Source organism: Coptis chinensis, unplaced genomic scaffold (genome assembly GCF_015680905.1).
Source record: "Coptis chinensis isolate HL-2020 unplaced genomic scaffold, ASM1568090v1 utg912_pilon_pilon, whole genome shotgun sequence".
NCBI lineage: Eukaryota > Viridiplantae > Streptophyta > Magnoliopsida > Ranunculales > Ranunculaceae > Coptis > Coptis chinensis.
Window position 1 is genome coordinate 29325 of NW_028238191.1, and position 22064 is coordinate 51388.

General features: G+C 35.4%; 3 protein-coding genes and 1 pseudogene across 4 annotated transcripts; 1 reads left to right on the forward strand and 3 right to left on the reverse strand.

Moving 5' to 3' along the window:
* Positions 1 to 121: 121 nt before the first annotated feature.
* Positions 122 to 8940, reverse strand: LOC147472674 (Trimeric LpxA-like enzyme). Of its 2 annotated transcripts, none has more exons than XM_086588328.1 (15): positions 8707 to 8940; positions 8387 to 8617; positions 7978 to 8292; positions 7770 to 7877; positions 6803 to 6992; positions 6119 to 6381; positions 5780 to 5903; positions 4989 to 5053; positions 4223 to 4474; positions 4062 to 4138; positions 3096 to 3187; positions 2365 to 2447; positions 1356 to 1427; positions 658 to 783; positions 122 to 451 (listed from the first exon to the last, which is right to left on the reverse strand). In XM_086588328.1, the coding sequence occupies exons 1-15, from the start codon at positions 8833 to 8835 to the stop codon at positions 419 to 421; spliced, it is 2160 nt and encodes a 719-aa protein (XP_086444454.1). In that variant the 5' UTR covers positions 8836 to 8940; the 3' UTR covers positions 122 to 418. The 2 variants fall into 2 exon arrangements, with proteins under 2 accessions (XP_086444454.1, XP_086444455.1); XM_086588329.1 differs by having other exon boundaries at positions 4989 to 5050; positions 8707 to 8931.
* A 701-nt stretch (positions 8941 to 9641) lies between these two features.
* LOC147472675 (chaperone protein dnaJ 15-like) lies at positions 9642 to 15294 on the reverse strand. The gene is made up of 8 exons (XM_086588356.1): positions 14872 to 15294; positions 12676 to 14005; positions 12465 to 12575; positions 12087 to 12194; positions 11460 to 11549; positions 11273 to 11381; positions 11083 to 11159; positions 9642 to 9968 (listed from the first exon to the last, which is right to left on the reverse strand). Exons 3-8 carry the CDS (start codon positions 12471 to 12473, stop codon positions 9801 to 9803), a joined length of 561 nt encoding a protein of 186 aa, XP_086444482.1. The 5' UTR covers positions 12474 to 12575; positions 12676 to 14005; positions 14872 to 15294; the 3' UTR covers positions 9642 to 9800.
* A 133-nt stretch (positions 15295 to 15427) lies between these two features.
* Positions 15428 to 17626, forward strand: LOC147472676 (pentatricopeptide repeat-containing protein At4g15720 pseudogene; annotated as a pseudogene).
* A 2470-nt stretch (positions 17627 to 20096) lies between these two features.
* On the reverse strand, positions 20097 to 20600 carry LOC147472677 (NAC domain-containing protein 101-like). Its single transcript, XM_086588360.1, has one exon. It carries the CDS (start codon positions 20598 to 20600, stop codon positions 20097 to 20099), a length of 504 nt encoding a protein of 167 aa, XP_086444486.1.
* Between the last annotated feature and the right edge of the window lie 1464 nt (positions 20601 to 22064).

Sequence of the window (22064 nt, forward strand, 5' to 3'; positions counted from 1 at the left end):
TGTGTGGAGAATAATGTCTTTATCTTAAGGTGACAGTGGCAGTCAAAACAGAACCAATTATATGCTGTGATGTCAAGCATCACACCATTCAATTTGTCCCGAGTAGAGGCGTGCAAAAAAATTCATCTCTGTAACTGTGTATTCTGAAGAGAAGATCACCATCCGTTCACTATATGTGTATTCTGACCCCCTTTTTCTCTATTTCACAGGGTGGAATTCAGCCAGTACATAATAATACAAGAAGCCACAACCAAATTCCGTAAACCACCCACAACAAGTTCAATGCAGTGCTTCATGATCAAAACTAACATTGACACTAACTATTGGTTCCATGTTTACTGGGGTCAAACTAGTCTACACAAGATTCAGCCATATGAAAGCATCTACCAGATGTCTAGCTAAGTACAACTTTGCTCAATCAATCATCTTCCTCGGGTGCCTCTTTTAGCCACTGCAGCAAAATTCAACAGATACCAAGTCAATATAGGTACTACCAAAATAAGAAAGAAAAGATTGAAGGAAATAGCTACTTACTGATAAAAACATTATTGAAATCTGTTAAAATTAAGTGTTTTAAAGGCTATAAAACATTACCATTGGAACAGCCGTACTATAGGATGGACAATAACTAAATAGACAAAAGAAAATAACGCCAACCTGAATAAATGTTTCGGACTGCTTTAGAAAAACTTTATCCGATTCATCTGCCCCTTCTTTCTCTGAGGCCCACGAGATAATGGCATCTTCTGATAAAATGTCTTTATCATAGAGGAGATGCAAAATCTAGAAATGAGATTTATAAAACATCATTCAGTAAGAAAGCAATATTTTGAAAATTCAACGTTCTTCATGCAAGATATCAAGGAACTACTTAAGTGGGCTTACTTATTAAGAACATTTTATAACAAAGAAGAAAAGAATTTGCACTTAGGTAATTGAGTTAGTCAGAACCATAATTTGTCCACCTCAAGGGAAAAAAAAACATAAAACTGAACAAGTAAAGAAAAACTTAAAAAGGACAGAGAAATTTATCAACCAGTAGAAGGCTGAACTTTTTATGTGCGTACCTCATATTTTCTTGAACAGTAAATTTAGCCACAAAACATTTCTCAATACTCTACATGCCTCATATTCTTCTAAACAAGAAATTCAGTAATAAAACGTTTTCCTCAAAACTCTACAAAATTGGTAATGATAATACATAGAAACTCGGAACCTAAGACATGGACTAGTGCTCTGCAAACAATTATAAAAACTTACTTATGAATTCTTCCGATATGCTACGAGACAAGTTTTGGTTCTAGACAGGCACAAGGCAGTCACATAGATATTCATCTTTAAGTTATGATGCTTACTTGTGCAAATAATGGTGCAAATTCTTTGGTAGACTCCACACACATTTCTTCAAACTTGATTACCACTTCGATCTGCAACAAAACCAAACAGACAAGTTATCCTAAAATAAAGATTTTAAACTATATTATCATCCACATGGGAATAGATATCCTCAGAACTCAGACTTGGATAAAACAAATGTATGTCCCATGCCTTAAAGGCACTCATCATCGTGCCTTCTGCACGCTTTTAGTTTAAAAAGAAAATGTTGTCACCCAGTTTTCATAATAGGATATTTTAAAAAAGTCTCCAAACTTAATCAGTTTTCATCCAAGTACGGTGAAGACCTGGGTTCGACTTCTACAGGTCAAAACTATTTTTTAGTTGAATTCTTAATGAGAATAAAATGGAAAACAAAGAATATCACAGCGAGAATCCAAACCCGACTACTACATGTTGACGGAACGGCTGATATAACTGGTTTGAACTACTTTAGCTTAAGAAATACACTCTGAGCAAATGTTAATTTAAACCGCCCGAAAACACAAATCCCAAGGAATATGAACACACAGCAGCCATTCATTGGTGATCAAAATCAATCTGAACCGTCCTTTGTCTTTGCCTAAATGTTATTTTGTCTTTTAGTGCCAGAAAAAAACGTATATTGTTACATATATTTCTTCTTATAGTTTTGGAATTTGAGAGTAAATCATTCCCTACTTTTTGAAAATATGATTCTTCAATGGAAATTGTGAAATTCCAAATATGGAAATCCCAGTATATGACACCGATATTTCAAGTGTTGTGTCGGAAATTTACATTTTTCTATATAGCAAATTGGATGCCATGAATTTTGTTAGAGAAGAATCTGAAACACGATATTCTATGTCTAATCCTGAAATCTTGGCACATTTCGGCATTAAGCTAAGTATTGCAGTATTTCTGTCTGTGACAGAAACTATACTTTGTAGTTTATTCAGCAATAGAAACTAATCCAGCTTACTAATAGAATATTCAGATGCTACAAACCTCCTCATCTTCTGTTTGTAGGTAATGCTTCAAAAGACCTCCCCATTTTGTTATGACACGGACAACATTTCCATACAGTTCACCTGAAACGGAAATAAGAGACAAGTTGGCAGATACTAACAGTTGCTATCAACATTAAGTTGTTGAGAACATGGCCAGAAAGGCTAAAGAATGTTATGATAATAAGACACTTCTCTTACGTCCTATTAGCATGTTATTTCGATTACACTCAACTATAAAAGTCTTTTTTCCTTATATCGTATAGTTATAATGATTTTCACATCAAACATGTAAGAGGTTCACAATATGTTATGCCCCTAAACCTCCGTTTGAAGATGGAAAATATTTGGACTCCTCGATTCGGGGTAGGTGCAAAATCTGATACCATGTGGTTTCTTCTCTGGGATCCTTCACAAGCAAAGAGGAGGCCATGGATTTATGATATCTAGTGATCCTATGTGGTATCTACTTGGTGCAAGCAGTGGTATGATCTGCACCTAACAAGAAATCTTGTGCAAGTAACAGCTTTTTATATTATATATATCATGCAAATTGATTCTAAATAGATTCTAAACTGACATGGTTTTCGTTATGAAGCTATTCAACTATTTTTTTCTTTTTCTCCTTCTTTTCTTTTTACAAACATAGTAACATGTATGTCAGCTAGCAGAATGTAGATACATGGAAACCTACGCCAAAAAGAAAGAAATCTAATCAAACAGAAGACTTACTATTGGCCACATGTGGGGTTTCTATTGCCGATCTCATAACTGAATAAAATATAGCTCCAGCACAATCCAAGGTTGACATGTTGTATGATAACCTAGAGTAGAGAATCCATGTCAGTGCATCACTCTCAACCAAAAGTAAATAGAAGAACAGTTCATACGACTGTACATAAATAAATCACGACTTAAAGTCCAGCACCACTTAACACGTAATCGACTAAAGAAAGATACTATAACCTGTAATCTGAACCTAATCAACTGTTAGAACATACACAGTAAATAAAAAGTGCAAATTACTTCAATTAGCACTTTTGTAAGAGTATACATGCTCCAACATATTATGTTCATGTCAACTCAAAAATGGAAGGATAAAGATAACTGGCCATTGAGGCGTGTTAAGACCAAGTACCAAAGGGGAATCCAATAAATAGCAACTACCAATATAGAATATCAGGAGTCATGTATATACTCTAGGACGGGGCAAACATTGTGAAAGGAATGACAAAGCAAATCTCTCAATTTACAGTAACGTTTTTTTGCATGCCATTGATATTGATTGCTATCTGACTTCATACCTCTTAGAACATGTACATATGGATGTAGGCTCAACTTATACGAAGCTATGGCTTTACAACAAATTGAATTGTTCAACCAAACTTTAGATCTGCAATAAGGTTTGTTTTTATGTTGTTCACAGATTCAAGCTCAAGTCTGGTGGTTAGTTAAGGATATCTGTTGATCCCCAGTAACAGAAATTTATAAAGTGCATCAGTAAAAGCTAGCACTTTAAGCTACATGTCCAAGCTTGTTACTCAAAGAATTCCCATGTCAGAAATTATTCCTTGTCTTCACAACTTTCTAATTGTTCATCATATCCAGCAAAGTGTAATATAAAGCAGTGGTGTTACCCAACTGGAAGATAAACTACAATGATAAAGCTTGCTAAACACAGGAATATATGGAACATACCTAAGTGAATTAACTTCAATGATCACATGGTCTTGCTCAATATTTTCATGAACAGCCCTTAGAAAAGTTGCTTCTACCTAAACATTATAAACATTAAAGAGATAAGGACAAGATTTTAGTATTTAATTCAAGGTATTAGCTCTGCACGCAGCGATAATCACCTCTTTCTCAAAATCGACAGAATCCTCTTTGCAATCGTCATTATCTGAGTTAACAATATCAGAGTCAGGTATCAACTCTCCAGAAGTTGGAAGAACACTTCCATCTTGAGTCAGTAAATCTAGGTCAGCTTGAGCAGCATCCATGAGGTCTATAAGTTTATCTGCAGGAATGGGTGCAACTGAATGTCTCCATTCTTCTTCATGGCCTCCTTCACAAACTGACCAAATGTAACCAAGTCCTGAATTGCCAACCTGAAAATTGATAGTTCAAAGTAAATAAGCTCAGCTGTACAAGATTAACAGTGGATGATGGTTTACATAAATAAAACAGAGCATAGCCTTTGGTGGAACTGGGAGCCAAATTTGAAAGACATATACAAGCAAAACTGAAATGTAAAGGAGTTAATGTTTGAAGCTCAACTCTCTTATTCATGCCATCTACAATAGACATGTTTGGACATAGAAAAATAGTTGCAATTCTAACACATTTCTTTTTACCTATAATCACAAACCAATTTCTACTGTGGTGGCATGCTAATCTTCTCTGTATTGTTCCAATTTTAACGGATGTCCCGAAGGGCAAAAGGAAATAAATGGTTCGCACAAACAAATGCTTCCACTAAGAGTTGAACTCAGGACCTCCCACTTACTAAGCGGACGCTCTAACCAACTTAGAAAAAAAAAAAAGCATGTCTTTTAAAACACAATTCATTTTTAAATAATGCTTGGATTTTGGAATGGTTGTGTAGATAGTAAAGGTTGCTACCTGAGAAGAGTTGGATGGCTTGGATGTCGATTGTCCATTTGGCATATCGAGCACAGTAGCCACTGCTGCATTTAAAGATTTCAGTAAGTAAAATCCTACGACAGTTAAAGATTTCATTTAAAAACTCTGCCCAGATAAACTAATAGTAAGACAACAAGCAATTCATGCAAGAGAAAAAGGTAAAATGAAACATAACGTTGGAATATATGAATAAACATAAGACATCATGAAGACCTGTTTTTGCTTAAGAATAGAAGAAAAGAACATATAAAATTTTAAAAGCTGACAGGTTCTCAACTTTCCGTATTTTCTGTATAATAACATAAGACATCATGAAAATATTTTTCTGTATTCTCAACCCCCATTGCAAAAACAAGCTGATGTGCTCTAAAATAAAACATGTTGATCCAAGGGCACACTCCATCTCAGACAACCTCAGGAAAAAAAATAAAAAAAATAAACAAACTGAATAACTATTCGACATAATGATTTTTGTACAGCAACTGAACAAAAAAACATATTGGGAGCAACCACCTAATATTACGCATAAATACTTGTTTATCCTTGATCATGGCTACTCACAGTTGTTTCAATAGGTGCAATAACAGGACCATCTTATGCATGGACATTGCTTTTACGTGTGTGTGTGTGTGTGTGTGTGTGTGTGTGTGTGTGTTTGATAAAAGAAGCAACCGAATACATTTTGCAACCGCTACGGTAATGTTAAAACATATGCTTGCCAAGACCGGTGAACTATTTCAGCTATTAGACACGGAGCATTAGGATCTCACATTCATCTTCAACAATAGCATTATCTGCATACTCAAGCTCCTCATCGCTATCTTGCTTGATAGGCTGGGGAAGTAATGATACCTTTGAATAAGCAGGAACAACAAATTGTTGTCCAATTATAACCTAAAAAAGAAAACATCTGTTAGACGAGAATCACATAGAAATTTGATAAGGGTTCTTAAACCATGATGAATGAAATCCAGCATGTTTACCACAGGATGGAAAAGGAAGAATAAGAAACAATTCTTTGATCATATATATATAAGTAATAGTGCAGTACTAGAATAAGAAAGAGGAGGTGATGCAGGAATTTTCTGATCAAAAGCATAATATAATACCTTGAATGACAAAATTACACCTGGTTCCACGACAGCTCCAGATTTGATCACCACCCCATCACAAACAATAGCATGCCTTACTTTACAATCGTCTTGAATGGCGACATTATTCCAAATATACGAACCTTCAATTATAACATTTGATCCAATGACGCAACCTTCCCCAATTACTGAATTTGAGATTTTAGAGTGGTCGCCTATAGATGTCCCTTTCCCAACTACTGTGAACGAGCCTATTTGTGCAGAACGCGATTGCTTGATATCTGATAAAGTCAAATTTTCCAGAACATGACTAATCTCAGTGCCAAAGGAAAAGAGAGCAGTTATACAAATGTGATTTCCTAAGCTTACAAAGTAACACTAATAACAACAACAAACATCTCAATTACTTATTTCCAAACGTTCGGAGTATTAATGTGCATTGGTCCTATATACAAGTGATATCCTCAAGCTGTTTCCATCTGACTTGGTGTCACTATAGAGCATAGTTTCTAACATGAGTATAAAACTGCACAAAAACGAAACTAGGACGGTACACTGTAGTACCAATAACGCCATTTATTGGATAAACTCTTCTTGGGTAGAATTTTATTTAAAATGAAACACTAACATAGTATTTTCCTAACTTGTCAAGAAATATTTCTACAACTTCCAATGTCCAAATATACAACTACTTATTTGCACCTGATGCTTTGTACATCCCCTGTCTTTCTAGCTTAGTAGGACAGTTTCCAGAAAACTGCACATCAGGCACCAAAGGGTATGTCCATCTTTGTACTATATCCTTACTGATGGTGTCATAGCTGCGGAAATTGTCAACTTGAGCCGCATAACTGGAGTGAATTTCATATGTGAAAATTTTGTAACCCATAATCTGAAATAACAAACAAACAGCTAAAATAAAAAAATAAAAATAAAAAAATAAAAAAATAAAAAAAAAAAAAAAACACAAACAACCAAGAAGAAAGGAGTTTAACTAATTGCATGAAATGTTGAAAATATATACAAGAAGCTTTTAGGTTAGATTTTAACTAAGTTCTAAATTGAAAAAATAAAAATAAAAAAATAAAGGGAAGGAAAGATATTAAAAAATGTATGACATTCACAATGCTTCAGTCAAAATGGTCTGATCAATGGAAAATCAACACCGCACCCCGCATCGAGGCTTATCACAAATTTTGGCAGCACAACGTCAAATGAAGAATCATAAACACGAGTAACAAGTCAAATTTTACTATAACCAATTCTAACCAATTAATCTTTTATTCACATCTTGATGTCAAGTTAGTATCAGTATAGATGAGCTACATTTAAAATAAGAAATGTACACAATCCATCCCATAAAGTTTGGAAAATGGTCTTTCAACTAAAATCAGTGATTTACATTCCAATTGTTCAATACCCTTTCGCATCAGGCTGTTATGAAGTAATCACATGCAACTGAATAATGAACTGATGTTTCACATTGTACACGAAACACATGCACGATTTTAAATTGAACCTGGATTCAGTAATATTAGTAAATCATATTACAACACGAATATTAATCATTCTAGCGGAAAACCCAATAGTTATCCAAAACTACACAGAACAATCCATAAAAAAAATAGTAAATAAGCAATAAGCAACAGCAAAGAATCATAGACCATACATCGTCAAGAAGCAATCCTTTGACAAAGTGGCGTCGGAGATGTTGATAGTCGAAATTGTCCGTGAACAGACTAAGAACTTCTGGAGAGCAGATATCAATGTAGCAATCCTGCAAAAAAGATGGTAAAAACTTATGAGCTATATTAAAAGCATATATTACAACAACGAGAGGCGGAAAATAAACAAACAAGTCGAGATAAAGTAACAACCTGCTTGTCATTGTGCAAATAAACGGCAGGATTATCAGCAAGCAATGTCTTGTCAAGAGAAAGAATTCCTTTCGAACAGTCAGCCTTATCCTCGTAATACAGTAACTCCTTAGTATCAGGATCAATCGCCATAAACAACTCATCAGTACCAAGTCTAGTCTGACGAGTCAAAGAAGAAGGTTTGGACTTCTTAATCACCATAGTCATAACAGCATTAGAATCCTTCTTCTTTCTCTCTTTATGCTCTTGCAGTGCTTGCGTAAGTGACATATTACTCACAGTATCACCACTTATAAGTACAAAATCTCCATGTATCTTCACAAAATCACAAAAATAGTATCAACATAACGCCCCAAACACGGCATAAATGAAAAGTAACTAGTCATAGGAAAAAAAATAAAACACTAACCACATTGCGTTCGTAAATTAAACGAAGGGCATCGCCAGCACTAACGGAATCATTCGACTCAATAGTAGTAACAGTAAATTTAGGAATAGATAACCACTGAGAATTCTGGAGATAAGTAATAACTTGTTTGGAATGCGCACAACAAAAGACATAAACTTCTTCAACACCAGCTGATTCTAACCATGCTAATGAGTAATCTATCATTGGTATATTCACTAGTGGCAATAACACCTTCAATTGTTACAAAAAAAACACACACATACTTAGAAAAACAATAATGAAAAGCACAGGAACAATAAAAAGATAAGATATTTTGATACCTTGGGGCGTTCTAGAGTGATGGGGCGGAACTTTTGAGCAAAACTGTCAGCTAGAAGGATTGCTTGTAATGGGACATGGGCTAGTTCTTCTGTGTCATCTGGAATCCTGGAACCTTTTTTCTGTGCCATTTAAAAAAAAATAAACACAATTGTGAAGAGCGAGTGATGTGGTTAATTTGGAGAAGAAGATTTGGAGTGATGTCTAGATTTTAGGAGGCAATATAGGCACCATTGTCAAGAACTGTTATGGATACGAAATTGGGCTTTAAAGCCCACTCGAATTTAGGGCCCAAATAATTACTGGATACAAAATTGGGCTTTAAAGCCCACTCGAATTTAGGGCCCAAATAATTACTGGATACAAATTAGTGTCTATGTGGCCCAATTTAACTTCAGAGTTTTAAAAAAACAAGTCCGATTGTGGTGGAATTAGCTGACATTTCTTGTTGTAGCTTAGGATTACTATGCAAGAAAGTTGGAGACAGTGTGTCCATAGCATTCAATTATTCAATTGGGGATAGACAGAGAAGATGAGTTCTTGGATATTGGTACAGTTATGTATTCCATTTAAACCAATCTAAATGAATCAAAGCGAAAAATACATTTATTAGTTTCTAAAATAGTTTGTTTATATATGAAATTAATGGAGAAAAAACATTCTAATTAGAAGGCATTAGTAGCACACCTCTAACAAAAAATCAGCGAATTTGACATTCTCGGACTCCGCCATTTCAAACCACATGTTCTGTACCAAGTGCAAAACTTCTAAATAACTCCAAAGGAAAGACATTGGTAGACCTCACTTGAATGTGCAAGGTAAATGTCCCATACAAAAAGCTTTCAGTGCAACCAAGGAATCAAATAACCACACCAAACAATTTTTTCTTGGAGAGGCTAGGTTGGTTTAATGCTAAATGGAACAGAAGACTTCAGACTACCAATATTGGAGGTAGCTTTAAATTCACACTTAATCTCACACTACACTTCACAATAAAGAACATCTCTAGCGCAAAAGCCTTGGAGTGTGTTCTTCTTTCTTCAACAATTTAGCATTTAACACTTTGTTGCTAAAAAGAGATGGTGTTCTTCCTAGTTCACCACTTAAAAACATTATTCCACATCTCCAAGAGGAGTTCTTTCAACTCAATGCGTATCAGTGCTCTTGTATCTTCAACTTCTTTTATGCACAACACATTTAAAAGATTATGATAGTTTATGCTTTCGACGCATGTTGGCGTGCAGCAATGCCATAAATGTGTACACTGCAAGAGTAAAAAGGTATACTGAAATGAAGTAAAAGAGTTGACATTGTTAGTGCACGTCAAAAGGTATAATTTGCGAGACATTGTGATATAATTGAAATTAAAGGGCAAGGTATCATTCTACCAAACTTGTGGCATGAATGGGTATTTTGGAGATTAAAATTGAAACACTACTCATGCCTATCAATATGTTCATATGCAAGCATGCCAATAACAAAAAACTGTTCAATGAAGCAACAATTACCATAAAAAATGCTTATATGGTGTAACTATTCTCTATTTGGCATCTAAACATGAAAATCTCTAAAATTGGAATCATCCTACGTCAACCATAACTTATAATCTAAAAATAAGAGGGTTTACTAGTATTAACCCCTCCCCCCGAGCCAATTAGGATTTCCCCCCTGCTAGATGGGAAATTAGGGTCTTCCTCCCAAACACACAACACATCCAAGTCAACTTTGGTTGACCGTTATCCTTCAAGTCAAGCTAAGTAAAATGACACCACTACCCTCACAACTCTTGACTTTTTTGCAAAATTCATTTTAAAAGTGGTGAGGGTAGTGGTGTCAATGAGCAAAGGCACCCACTACAGCTCTGTCATAGCCATACAGATTGCTGTGCAAATATATGTACAAAATCCAGAATGGGATAAAAATTTATAAAGGAAGTGCCTCAGAATGGCTCAGATACACTAATCACAGCTGAAAATGTGAATCATACAAGAATACCACAAGAAAAGGCTCTAGATTTGTTTCCTTTCCGAATATATCAAACAATTAATAAAACAGTATGTGGTCTAGTACTTGTTGCATGGCAGTTCAATCAAGCCAACTGAATATGATAGCTGGTGGTGGTACAATTTCATTAGAGAATATTTCCCATTTTTGACCCATTTAATTTCAAAAAACCAACCTTCTGTTTGTGCTGGAAGGATCCCACAGAATTATATTTTCTTTATCCTTACAAAATAACATACTACTAAATTCTAAACAAATTAATTATTGAAAACGTACCAATGCCTATAAAAGTCCAAGCAACATGCGAGCATCAGTACACTTTAGTTTGGACTATTTTTACCAGATACTTTCTAGCTGGGAAAGTAATGACATACCTTTCTATATTCGGTCTCAAACAGCCACAGTTCATTTCTCTTCCTTAAGATTTGTGACTCAATCTCTTTCAGCTTCTCTGAGGTATCCTCAAAGGATTTTGCACAAAGAGCCTCAAAGAAATTAATAAAATGTCCAATATACTAGTACCAGAACCTGAAGCTAATTAAATAGAAGGGAAATAGTTTAGACCATAGACAGCAAATATGTGAGTGCCAGGTTTTAGTTTGGAGACTTCACACGGTTGAAGACCTTCCAACCTTTTAAAGAAAGCAGCCTCAGGGTCCTTCGCCATTGCTAACTGCATCATAAGAATGGGCACTAAGTTCATCTCCTGTGATTATGATCTCAAAGAAAGATGCAGATAGAACTTACATACCGCATTAACAGTTGAATCCATACAGTATACTTGAAAATGCAAGAAGTACATTCCCGCAGATGTAACCTTACCGGTCTTCTCACTATCTTCCTGTGGACATAAACAAAGACTAATTACAACCTGTGGACATAAACAGAATGACAGAACGCCTATAAAACTGATCAAATACAGCAATAGTTATCACTAGCTAGGTTCGCCTCTGGGTTGATGCATGCATCTAACAACTTCCACTCTTCGCTTCCCTCCTCTGGTTTCTAAACACAACCATCATATCATTCAATATAACCACCAGAAACTGATGCCTACCTTTCAGTAAAATTTTCATAAGATAAACGTAATGGATATCAGCATAAACTCGGGAAAGTAATTTGAAAGAGAACATTTAATGGAAGAATTATTATTTAAGACTTCATCTGATTAAATGCATTATGCATGAATGTCAAAATAAAGGACTAGAAGCAAAAACAATGAAATGTTGTGTGGGGTGTTCAGCAGCAAAGCAAAAATAAAGGTAGTGGACCAACTCCAGAAGAAACAACAAAAAGGGTAACAAAACATAATCATTCAAGCAAATTACACAGGATCTAGAATAATAAGCTTCCAAAGAGAAGATTTCATGATCTTTACCTGCTCAGCCTTTGAAGCTGAAGCTAGCAACAACCCATTCCTCTCTTCTAAGCATTCCTGCAAAACTAATATCTCTTCCTCCATATCTCTTGCTCTTGTCTCTGCTACCTACAAAATCATTCACCTTCTTAATAGAGCGCAAGAGAGATATACCTCAGCAGGAAGGTATTTGGAAGAACCCCAGCCCCACCACCAACATGTTCAGTTTATTTACTGGATTTTGAAAATCAAGCAGCAGCACCAACACCTTTGCTGGTCGTCGATGTTGCTGATATAGCTGCTCTGCTGACATTCATACAACCCTATAGAAATTCTATTATACTCAATGGCTCACTTTAAACATTGATGAATTAGAAAAAGAAGTTTTCGGCTAATTACCTTGCTCATGTATTTCTCTATCTTCTTCTACTTTGTCTCATTTATCGCACAACAAAGGACTAGTATCTGCAATCCTCTATTTCATATTTTCATGAAGCCGTATAATATAACCTATATATGGGAAGAAGAAGAAAAGATAAAGAACTTGAATCATTGAATATAGAGGACGGAAAACAACTGAAAGATAGACAGTTAAACTAAACCTGCATACCTAGGGCTGCCAATCACCGCTACCTTCAGATTGAAGCATGTTTGTACAGTAAAAGTTTCAACTGGAGGCACCAGTATTAAGCTTCGCAATAGACGTGATTATCGAATTTTACACAAATCCCTCCACCACTTTCTCAATTTACTACTTTCCAGAAAAAACAAAAACTGATAACAAAATTGAAGTCCATTAAAATGCCAGAACTAAACCAGTTCAGCCTCCAGAAAAATGATTTTCTCGCCTGTACTGTATTCTCATCTTTCATCCAGCTTCAATGCACTGAAGCTATGGAGCTTCATTTTCTGTATGACCTTCAAAACTGTGTAGCAGTAACCTCACCTACCTTCTGAAGGAACACATATCTCATCACATCTTTTCAAAATTGTAGGTCAACATGCTACAAGCTTACCCATTTACCACCAGAGGGCCACAAAGAATATGATACATAACTTGCAATTAATCTCTTTTTTGTACAACTAACTATACAGAAACCAGTCCCTTTTCAGAAGTATCATACAGTGGAACTGATAAACCTCCACCCCTGCTCCTTCCTTCGTATCCTCCATTACAGTCTGCTTCCAAGGAAGTAAACCGGAAAAAAAAAAAGATATTCACAGTGTTGACAATATCTCTGCTAACTCCCAACTTTTCAAGATTCTTCATATTACATTTCAATAGAAAGAGCAAAGGTGGATTCGAAACAATGGGAAGCACCAACCTTTGCATGCTTTAACAAAGTGTTCATGGGATAAGCTGGTGGAGAAATGTGGGATGTTCCATCTGCATTTTCCTGATTCTCACTTGGTGGAAGTTTCACGTGTCCTCCACTTTTCCAATCGTGAGAGCGACCATTCAGTTTGTGCTCGTGCAACTTGTCACTAGCCAAACTCTGCCTTCTAAGCGCTTCAGGCATATAATCAAGAGGATTCAAAGGCATGCAAATATAAGATATTTAAGATTTTCAACATTGGCACTACATTTCCAAGTTGGAGCAGAAAAACTTAGATTCTCTCTTTAATGTCATTGACTCATCTCCATCATGTAGCACCACTTTCATTTTCCATCCTACCACCTCGAAGGGGGCCAACAACAACTACAAAACCAAATTTCACTAAATTAAAACAGCCATGCTACAAAAGCTGTCCCTATCAATAATTAAATCCCCATTACCCTCAATGAGTATATATCTCCAATTCTCTCCGTACATGTGTCAAGTTTCATGTACCTAGAAATGTTCCCCTGAAAATTTTTGATTTTCGGATCTTTCATCCAGAATGTGGCAAAGGCCTAACTACCATGTAAATTTGTTGTCCGGTATCTTGGCTTCTGCTTTCTGCTATTGTCAGGAATTTAGGATCAGAATTACATCACATGGCATATTGTGCTACGATCTAGGTTCCCGGCATATCTTTCCAAGTTGATTATATAATCATACTCATATTTCTCAATAATTTGTATATATACCCGAATCAAATTGATATAGGATGAGATACATATACAGTACTAAAACAAGGTAAGCAAATGATCGAAGGACAGAACTCCTGACCATTCTAAAACACTTGTAAACCAAGTTACAAGCTGATGAACTTCATAACTCTTGGAAATAATAAACTATGGGAAGGTCTTCTTTGACGTGACTTCTAAGGTAATAGTGTAATACTTTTATAAAATTCTCTTTCGCTCTTGTGATGCCAACCCACAAACAAAATATATTTAATCTTAATATATCACGGATAGAACTTACTTTAGTAATACTCCCTGATAAATTACTACCCTTCTATTTATCAGCAAGACAAGAAAAGACATGAAATACACCATAACATATACATTGTCTCGTATCTACAGGTATTTTAAACAGCATCGAATCATAAGTAGGATATCAAATAATCCATTTTATTCATATAATAGAATTAACAGACTAAAGCATAAGCCCAAATCGCAAAGTGCTGATTAACCAAATATCACATATAGCTTTAATAGTACTCAGGGATGATCATTAAGAATATTTGCCATATCTATCAACTCTCTTCTTAGGGTAAACTGAACTAGAACTGGACAGATACTAGACGCTGATACCAGTACAGCGTAAATGGAGCTGCAAAACTTGTTAAAATTACTTTCTCATTAGGTTGATAAAGAGCATATTGACCAAGTCCAAAAAGCTATGCAACCAATGATAATAAATAACAAACATATTACCATGACAAGTTCTGACCCTAGTTCAGGTCTGTCAAATTGAACCCGGAACTTGTTACGATAAACTGTTAGTACTTTCCTGTCATGTAATTCTCGTCTTTGGATGCCAAGCAATAACACGATTACCGACTATTGGAGGTTGAGCAAGATCTGCTGGAAGTCCATCCTTTTTCGAAGAGCGTAGGTCAGTGTAATGTGTTCTGACAGATTCACCATACTGCTCTAGTTTCTCCTTTTCTTCATGTAGAAACTGTTGGGATAACCAAGAGAGCTGCAACAACATACACGCCCTATATATTAAAAATAATAACAGAATCAACTACAACCATAAGTCCATAACCAAAATAAGCTTAAGCTGAACTAGTTCCTAGTCTGAGTGAATTAGTATTTGAAGAAGATCTTTCTGGAGGTTATTCTAGAATGTCCTAATCTACCATTCTAGAGTAATATTATATTTTTATATCTTCCATTTATTTCTCCAATACAAAAAACAAACCAATGGAACAAAAAAACACTTGAACACTTAAAAAAAACACTGGTCTACTTTACCTCCAAAAAAAAAATTGTCTGCTTCTCTTTCTTGGACCTCATCTCATCTTCAACTTTTGCATAATTGTTAGCAAGAACAATTTTTTCCATGTTACAATGACCAAAATACCCCAACTGACACTAAATATTAAGTAATAAATATGAACCTCTTGTTGAAGATTCACCTTTCCCGCCAAAACTTCCACACAAGCCCCCACTTCATTCAACACCTCCAAAACTCTAAAACCTTCAATTCTATCATTTCAGTCCACCCCAACATCGTAAAATCTGGATTCTTGAATCATACCATTACAGCAAACCATCTTCTGAACGCCTATGTAAGACTTGATAATATTAAAGATGCTCAAAAGCTGTTTCACGAAATGCATCATCCGAATGTCGTTTCTTGGACATCTCTCATGTCTGGTTATATTAACAGTAGAAAACCTCAAAAGGCTCTTGGGGTTTTTGAAATGATGTTAAAAACTCATGTTTTGCCTAATTCGTTTACGTTCACTACTGTTATAAATGCTTGTTCCATTCTTTCGGACGTTGAAAATGGTAGAAAAATTCATGCCCATGTTGAGATTATTGGTTTAAAAGATGATATTGGAGTTTGTACTTCGCTTATCAATATGTATGGGAAGTGTAATGATGTTGTTGAAGCTCGTAAAGTTTTTGATACCATGGTTTATAGGAATGTAGTTTCTTGGACTTCTATGATAGCAGTGTATGTGCAGAATGCATTAGGGGAGAAAGCACTCTTGTTGTTTAGGGAATTTATTGTGTCCATGTCGCCGAATCATTTTACTTTAGGAAGCATTATTAGTGCTTGTGCAAGCTTGGGTAGGTTAGCTGCAGGGAAAGTAGCACATGGAGCTGTATTTCGCCGTGGTTATGATGGTAGTGATGTGATTGCGAAATACACTGGTTGACATGTACGCCAAATGTGGTTGCATTACATATTCGAATAAGGTTTTTCGGATGATTCAGAACCCATCTGTTATTCCATATACATCAATGATTGTGGGAGCTGCAAAGTATGGGCAGGGGAATTTGTCACTAGACCTCTTTCAAGAGATGCTTGAAAGGGGAATTAAACCCAATGATGTAACTTTTCTTGGCGTTTTGCATGCTTGTAACCATTCAGGTCTTGTTGACATAGGCCTTGAATATTTGAATTCAATGTACACAAAGCATGGGATAGTTCCTGATGCAAAACATTACATCTGCACTGTTGATATGCTCGGTCGCACAGGTCGCCTTGATGAAGCTCACCAGTTGGCTAAGACTATTTGTACAGAAGCCAAAGAGGCAGCATTGTTGTGGGGTTCACTTCTATCGGCTAGTAGAACTCATGGAAGGTTAGATATCACTGTTGAGGCTGGACAAAGGCTAATCGATTCAAACCAACAAGTTGCAGGTGCATATGTGACAATGTCAAATTCATTTGCAAAAATTGGGAAGTGGGATAATGCCTATAAAATACGGTCTGAGATGAAGCGACATGGTATCCGAAAAGAACCTGGGTGTAGTTGGGTTGAGATCAAAGATGCAACTTACATATTCTATGCAGGAGATTTGTCTTCATGCACGCAAGAAGCAGAAATCGCGACTGTATTGAAGGAACTACAACTGAGAATGAAGGAGAGGGGGTATGTAAGTGCTAGAAAAGGATTAGTGTTTGTCGACGTTGAAGAGGAAGCTGAAGAGACTATTGTTGGTCTCCACAGCGAGAAATTGGCGTTAGGATTTGCCTTGATAAACATTCCCAAAGGGGTGACAGTTAGAGTGATGAAAAACTTGAGAATGTGTTGGAACTGTCACGAGGCCTTCAAGCATATCAGTGACATTGTGGAAAGGGATATTATCGTTAGAGATTTAAACAGATTTCATCATTTTAGGGACGGGTCATGCACTTGCAGGGATTTCTGGTAATCGCGCGTACATGTATCAAAATTGTTAATATGGGGGAAATGGTCTTTACCTCGGCACAAGTTCTAAATGTGGCAGATACTCTCGGGAGCACTTCTCACACAATATAAACTGGTGAGGATCAAGATATTAAACAGCTCTAATTGTTACAATGTGGTTTTCGTAGCTGCAGTATAAAACTTAAAATAGAAGATTGATTGCATCTTGTTAGAATGGATTCAACTATATTTGTTAAACTGGCCAATAATCAGTAGTGGATACCTTTGCAAGATGTCAGCAAGAATCTAAAATTAGGAATTCTATACGTATCTCTCTCTAAAAAGTGAAGAATCATGAGAAATATTTCACCTTTCCGTGTCAGCTTAAGCATAAATAGCTGACATCATGTACAATCTGTATAAATTGTTAAAATGAAGAATTAAATAGATAAATGACTAGACGACATATGAAACTGATGAGCAAGTAGCATGCCCTAATTGCCCTTTAACTGATCTAGGTAAGTTCTTCTATTGCTATATGCAGTAATTTGGTTCTTTTTGTTAGTTGGTTGGGATTTTCAAATTGGCCTGTGGATTCCTTGTATGATTATTGGTATGTAAAATACTCCACGTCCTTCTCGAAACTTTCAACATCATCTTCAGTCGTCGTTATCACCGTGTTCAGAAGGCTTGTCGTCCGCTAGTAGATCACTCAGGAATTTGTGGTTTGCTGGATTATTTAATTTGTACAATGGCTCCTCCAACCCCTCGAACACCGCAATATCACTCAAGAATTTGTGGTTTGCTGGATTATTTAAATTGTACAATGGCTCCTCCAACCCCTCGAACACCGCAATATTTTCACTTGATGTCGCCTCATACTGATCGTTGGACGCATATGTTCTTCTGCGTTTCTTTTCTTGCTGAGCATCAGTTTCTAAGGCAGGTGCAGACTTACGGGATGAACAGGCCGGCTCAACCATATAGCAAAGTAGGCCTCCGCTTAGGGCCCCGTAGCCCAAGGGCCCCCTATAATATAATCCAGCCATTGCCCACTATTGCCACTATTGTTTTTCATTTATTTTTAACTGTTGGATGAACGTTTTTATATGGTAAATTGGAAACCATAAAATCATGTTAAAGTAGTGTTAAACACTTAAACTCCTTCAATTCTCTCGCATTCTCTAACAAAAAATAGCACACCTCCATAACTAATTAAAGTTCTTCATCACCCCATGACAAATAATCAAGTATATATACGCCAACAATTCAATTTTACATATATCATTTTTTTGCCTTCTATATGATTTCTCTCTCTCTCTCTCTCTCTCTCTCTCTCTCTCTCTCTCTCAATATTTGTTTTATTTGGTGTAGAATTATTTTGCATTCTCTCTCTCTATATTCGCAATTCTTTGTTAAATAAATCTATTGAAGTTTCAAATTTGTTTGACTATTCAAGAAAGAAAAAAGATAAAGTTTGGATCATATGAAATAACGTAAACAAATCAATAATATGTTGTGAGAAAAAAATAAAAAAGATGTAACAATTTTTATTTGTTAAAGTAGTGTTAAACACTTAAACTACTTTGGTTCTCTCGCCTTCTCCAACAGAAAATAGCACACCTCCATAACTTCTTCATCACCCCATAACAAATAATTAAGTATAACACTAACAATTCAATCTTACCTATATCATTTTTTTGTCTTCTATGATTTTTCTCTATAATTTTTTTTTTCTATATTTGTTTTATTTGGTGTAAAATTATTCTACATTCTCTCTCTATTTGCAATTCTTTGTTAAATAAATCTATTGAAGTTTCAAATTTGTGCGAAGACCATTTAAGAAAGAAAAAAAGATAAAGTTTGGATCATATGAAATAACGTAAACAAATCAATAATATGTTAAGAGAAAAAAAATAAAAAAAATATAACAATTTTTATTTGTTAAAGTAGTGTTAAACACTTAAACTACTTTGGTTCCCTCACATTCTCCAACAGAAAATAGCACACATTCATAACTAATTAAAGTTCTTCATCACTCCATAACAAATAATTAAGTATAACACTAACAATTTAATCTTACCTATATCATTTTTTTGTCTTCTATGATTTATTCCTATAATCTCTTTTTCTTTCTATATTTGTTTTATTTGGTGTAAAATTATTCTACATTCTCTCTCTCTATTTGCAATTCTTTGTTAAATAAATCTATTAAAGTTTCAACTTTGTGCGAAGACTATTCAAGAAAGAAAAAAGAAAAAGTTGGGATCATATGAAATAATGTATGCAAATCAATAAGATGTTGTGAGAAAAAAATTAAAAAAGATGTAACAATTTTTATTTGTTAAAATAGTGTTAAACACTTAAACTCTTTCGGTTCCCTCGCCTCTTCCAACAAAAAGTAGCACGCTTCCATAATTTATTAAAGTTCTTCATCACCCTATAACAAATAATCAAGTATATATAACGCCAACAATTCAATCTTACTTATATCATATTTTTGCCTTTTATGGTTTTTCCCTATAATCTCTCTTTCTTTCTATATTTGTTTTATTTGGTGTATAATTATTCTACATTCTCTCTCTATTTGCAATTTGTTGTTAAATAAATCAATTGAAGTTTTAAGTTTGTGTGAAGACTATTCAAAAAAGACAAAAAGAAAAAGTTGGGATCATATGAAATAATGTAAACAAATCAATAAGATGTTGTGAGAAATTTTTTTTTAAAAAATGTAACAATTTTTATTAGTATATTTTAATCATAGAAGATTCCCTATTCGAACTTTGCTTAGGGCCCCCGATTATCTTGAGCCACCCCTGGGGATGAAGATTCATTACCCCTCCCTCTCTTGATCCTACATAGAGCCCACGATTCTTGATCACATGGATGTTCTTCCAACATGTACTCATGCATTATCCAGCTACCAATAGCATCTTTTTGGGTACCAGCATCCAAGAAAAAATTCAAAGTTCTCACATATCCTACCACCTTGGACTTATTCTCGGAATCGTAAATCTTCTTGGCTTTTCCCTGACCCTTCCACGTTCCTGTCCCCGTCTTTCGATCGAAGTAAGTTCCATTACCAAACTTCTTCTTGACCAACGTGTAAACATAAAGCTCATCGGCTGAACTCCCCTTGAACATCTCCCTTGGCTCCTTTCCATCGCTCCCATAAATTCCTACTGAATCCTTTATAATATTAAGAACTTCTTCACCAACTCTATTTACTAAATAGTAAATAACTTCTTCATCCGTAGGTTGGAAACGAAACCCAATAGGTACATTAATCATCTTCTCTTCTCTTGGTTGCAAAATAATGAGATTTGTGGTGTGGCTGAAGTCCCTTATATAACATTGTGTTATGGCGGTACCTGTGGTTCTTCGATCAACTTGTTTACGTTCGTCCGATCTAAACACTGCTCCAACTCCACGCGGATAACAAAGGCTTCCGAAACTTTCTCAAGTTCTTATACGAAATGAGTGCAAGTTTTTAGGACCGTAGATAGACTGGCGGGAATAATACAGTTCAACTTCATACACTAGATTGTCATTGAGATACGAGCATCATTCATCACATAAACTTGATGGCACCAGTTGACACATTACACATCCGCGGAGCCATACATGCAGGCCCAGTAGCTAGTTCGTGGGCAAGCCCATTACAATATTCTTGTTTAGAATAAAAGCTGTGTTCAGGCTAACAGCAAGTCCGACAACTAAGTCCAACAACAATAGCCCAATACACCCTCCCCCACCTTAACGCATACTAGCCTACCATTTTTTTCAAACCTTTTTAGCCGCTATCATCTCTCTCGCGAGACTGAACCCAAAAAAAAAAAAAAAAAAAAAAAAACTTTGAGTTTCCAATTCCGACAACTAAGTCCAACAACAATAGCCCAATACACCCTCCCCACCTTAACGATACTAGCCTACCATTTTTTCAAACCTTTTTAGCCAGCATCATCATCTCTCGGTGAGACGAACCCAAAAAAAAAAAAAAAAAAAAATTGGTTTTTTCATACTTTCATACTTCGAGTGTTGAGTTATGAATCAACAATGGAAATTGAAGTTGACAAATTCACCCAATTCGAGTCGTGTCTCGTTTGAGTATATACTCAAACTTGTGCGCTATGTCTAGCTACCAGCCAATAGAAGATTTCCACTTGCTAGTTCTGGCAAACATGCAAATCAACATTCTTGAAGATCAAACAGACATTGATAATTTTTTTTTTTTTTATAATTAACATCGATAACTTGCATAGTTCAAAAAGCTTTTAAACTCCAAAAATATGTACAAACATAGTACAAAATATCGCGATATATCGCGATATCTATCGAGATTTTAGAAAAAGATACGATAATATCCATGATATGGTTTTGATATTTTACAGTGCAAAAATTGCAAATATCCTCGATATATCCTTAAATATCGTGATATTTGAGCGATATATCGATATTTTTCAAAATATCACGATATATATGCTATATTTTGCCTTTCTCTCTCATTTTTTACTTTTCTTCAAGATGAAATAATGGCTGCTGCTTCAAACAGATTGGTGATTCCAAATCGACAATTTTAGAGAAAGAAAACAAATCCCCAAATTCCAAACACTCTTGATCAAGAATAATGAAATACAAGTCTGAATCCCAGTAGCTGTGATTCAAGCCTTTTCTATGTATCATGAATCAGTCCAAATTTTTTAGTATGCATCCACCAGAAAACTTTCTCCATATTCTTGTTGAGTGAAATACAAA

Bases quoted from the DNA above. Each gene is read 5' to 3' on its own strand.
- LOC147472674 (XM_086588328.1), bottom strand. From the start codon at position 8,835: ATGGCACAGAAAAAAGGTTCCAGGATTCCAGATGACACAGAAGAACTA. The intron at 5,904-6,118 runs GTATTATATTAT...TTTCTTTTTTAG, and splicing joins GTGTAATTTTGTCATTCAAG to GTTATAATTGGACAACAATT. The intron at 4,475-4,988 runs GTAGCAACCTTT...ATCAATTTTCAG, and splicing joins AGCCATCCAACTCTTCTCAG to GTTGGCAATTCAGGACTTGG.
- LOC147472675 (XM_086588356.1), bottom strand. The intron at 11,382-11,459 runs GTATGTAAGTTC...CTTATGATGCAG, and splicing joins TGGATTCAACTGTTAATGCG to TTAGCAATGGCGAAGGACCC. The intron at 11,160-11,272 runs GTCTAAACTATT...AGGATACCTCAG, and splicing joins TCACATATTTGCTGTCTATG to AGAAGCTGAAAGAGATTGAG.
- LOC147472677 (XM_086588360.1), bottom strand. From the start codon at position 20,600: ATGATTAATGTACCTATTGGGTTTCGTTTCCAACCTACGGATGAAGAA.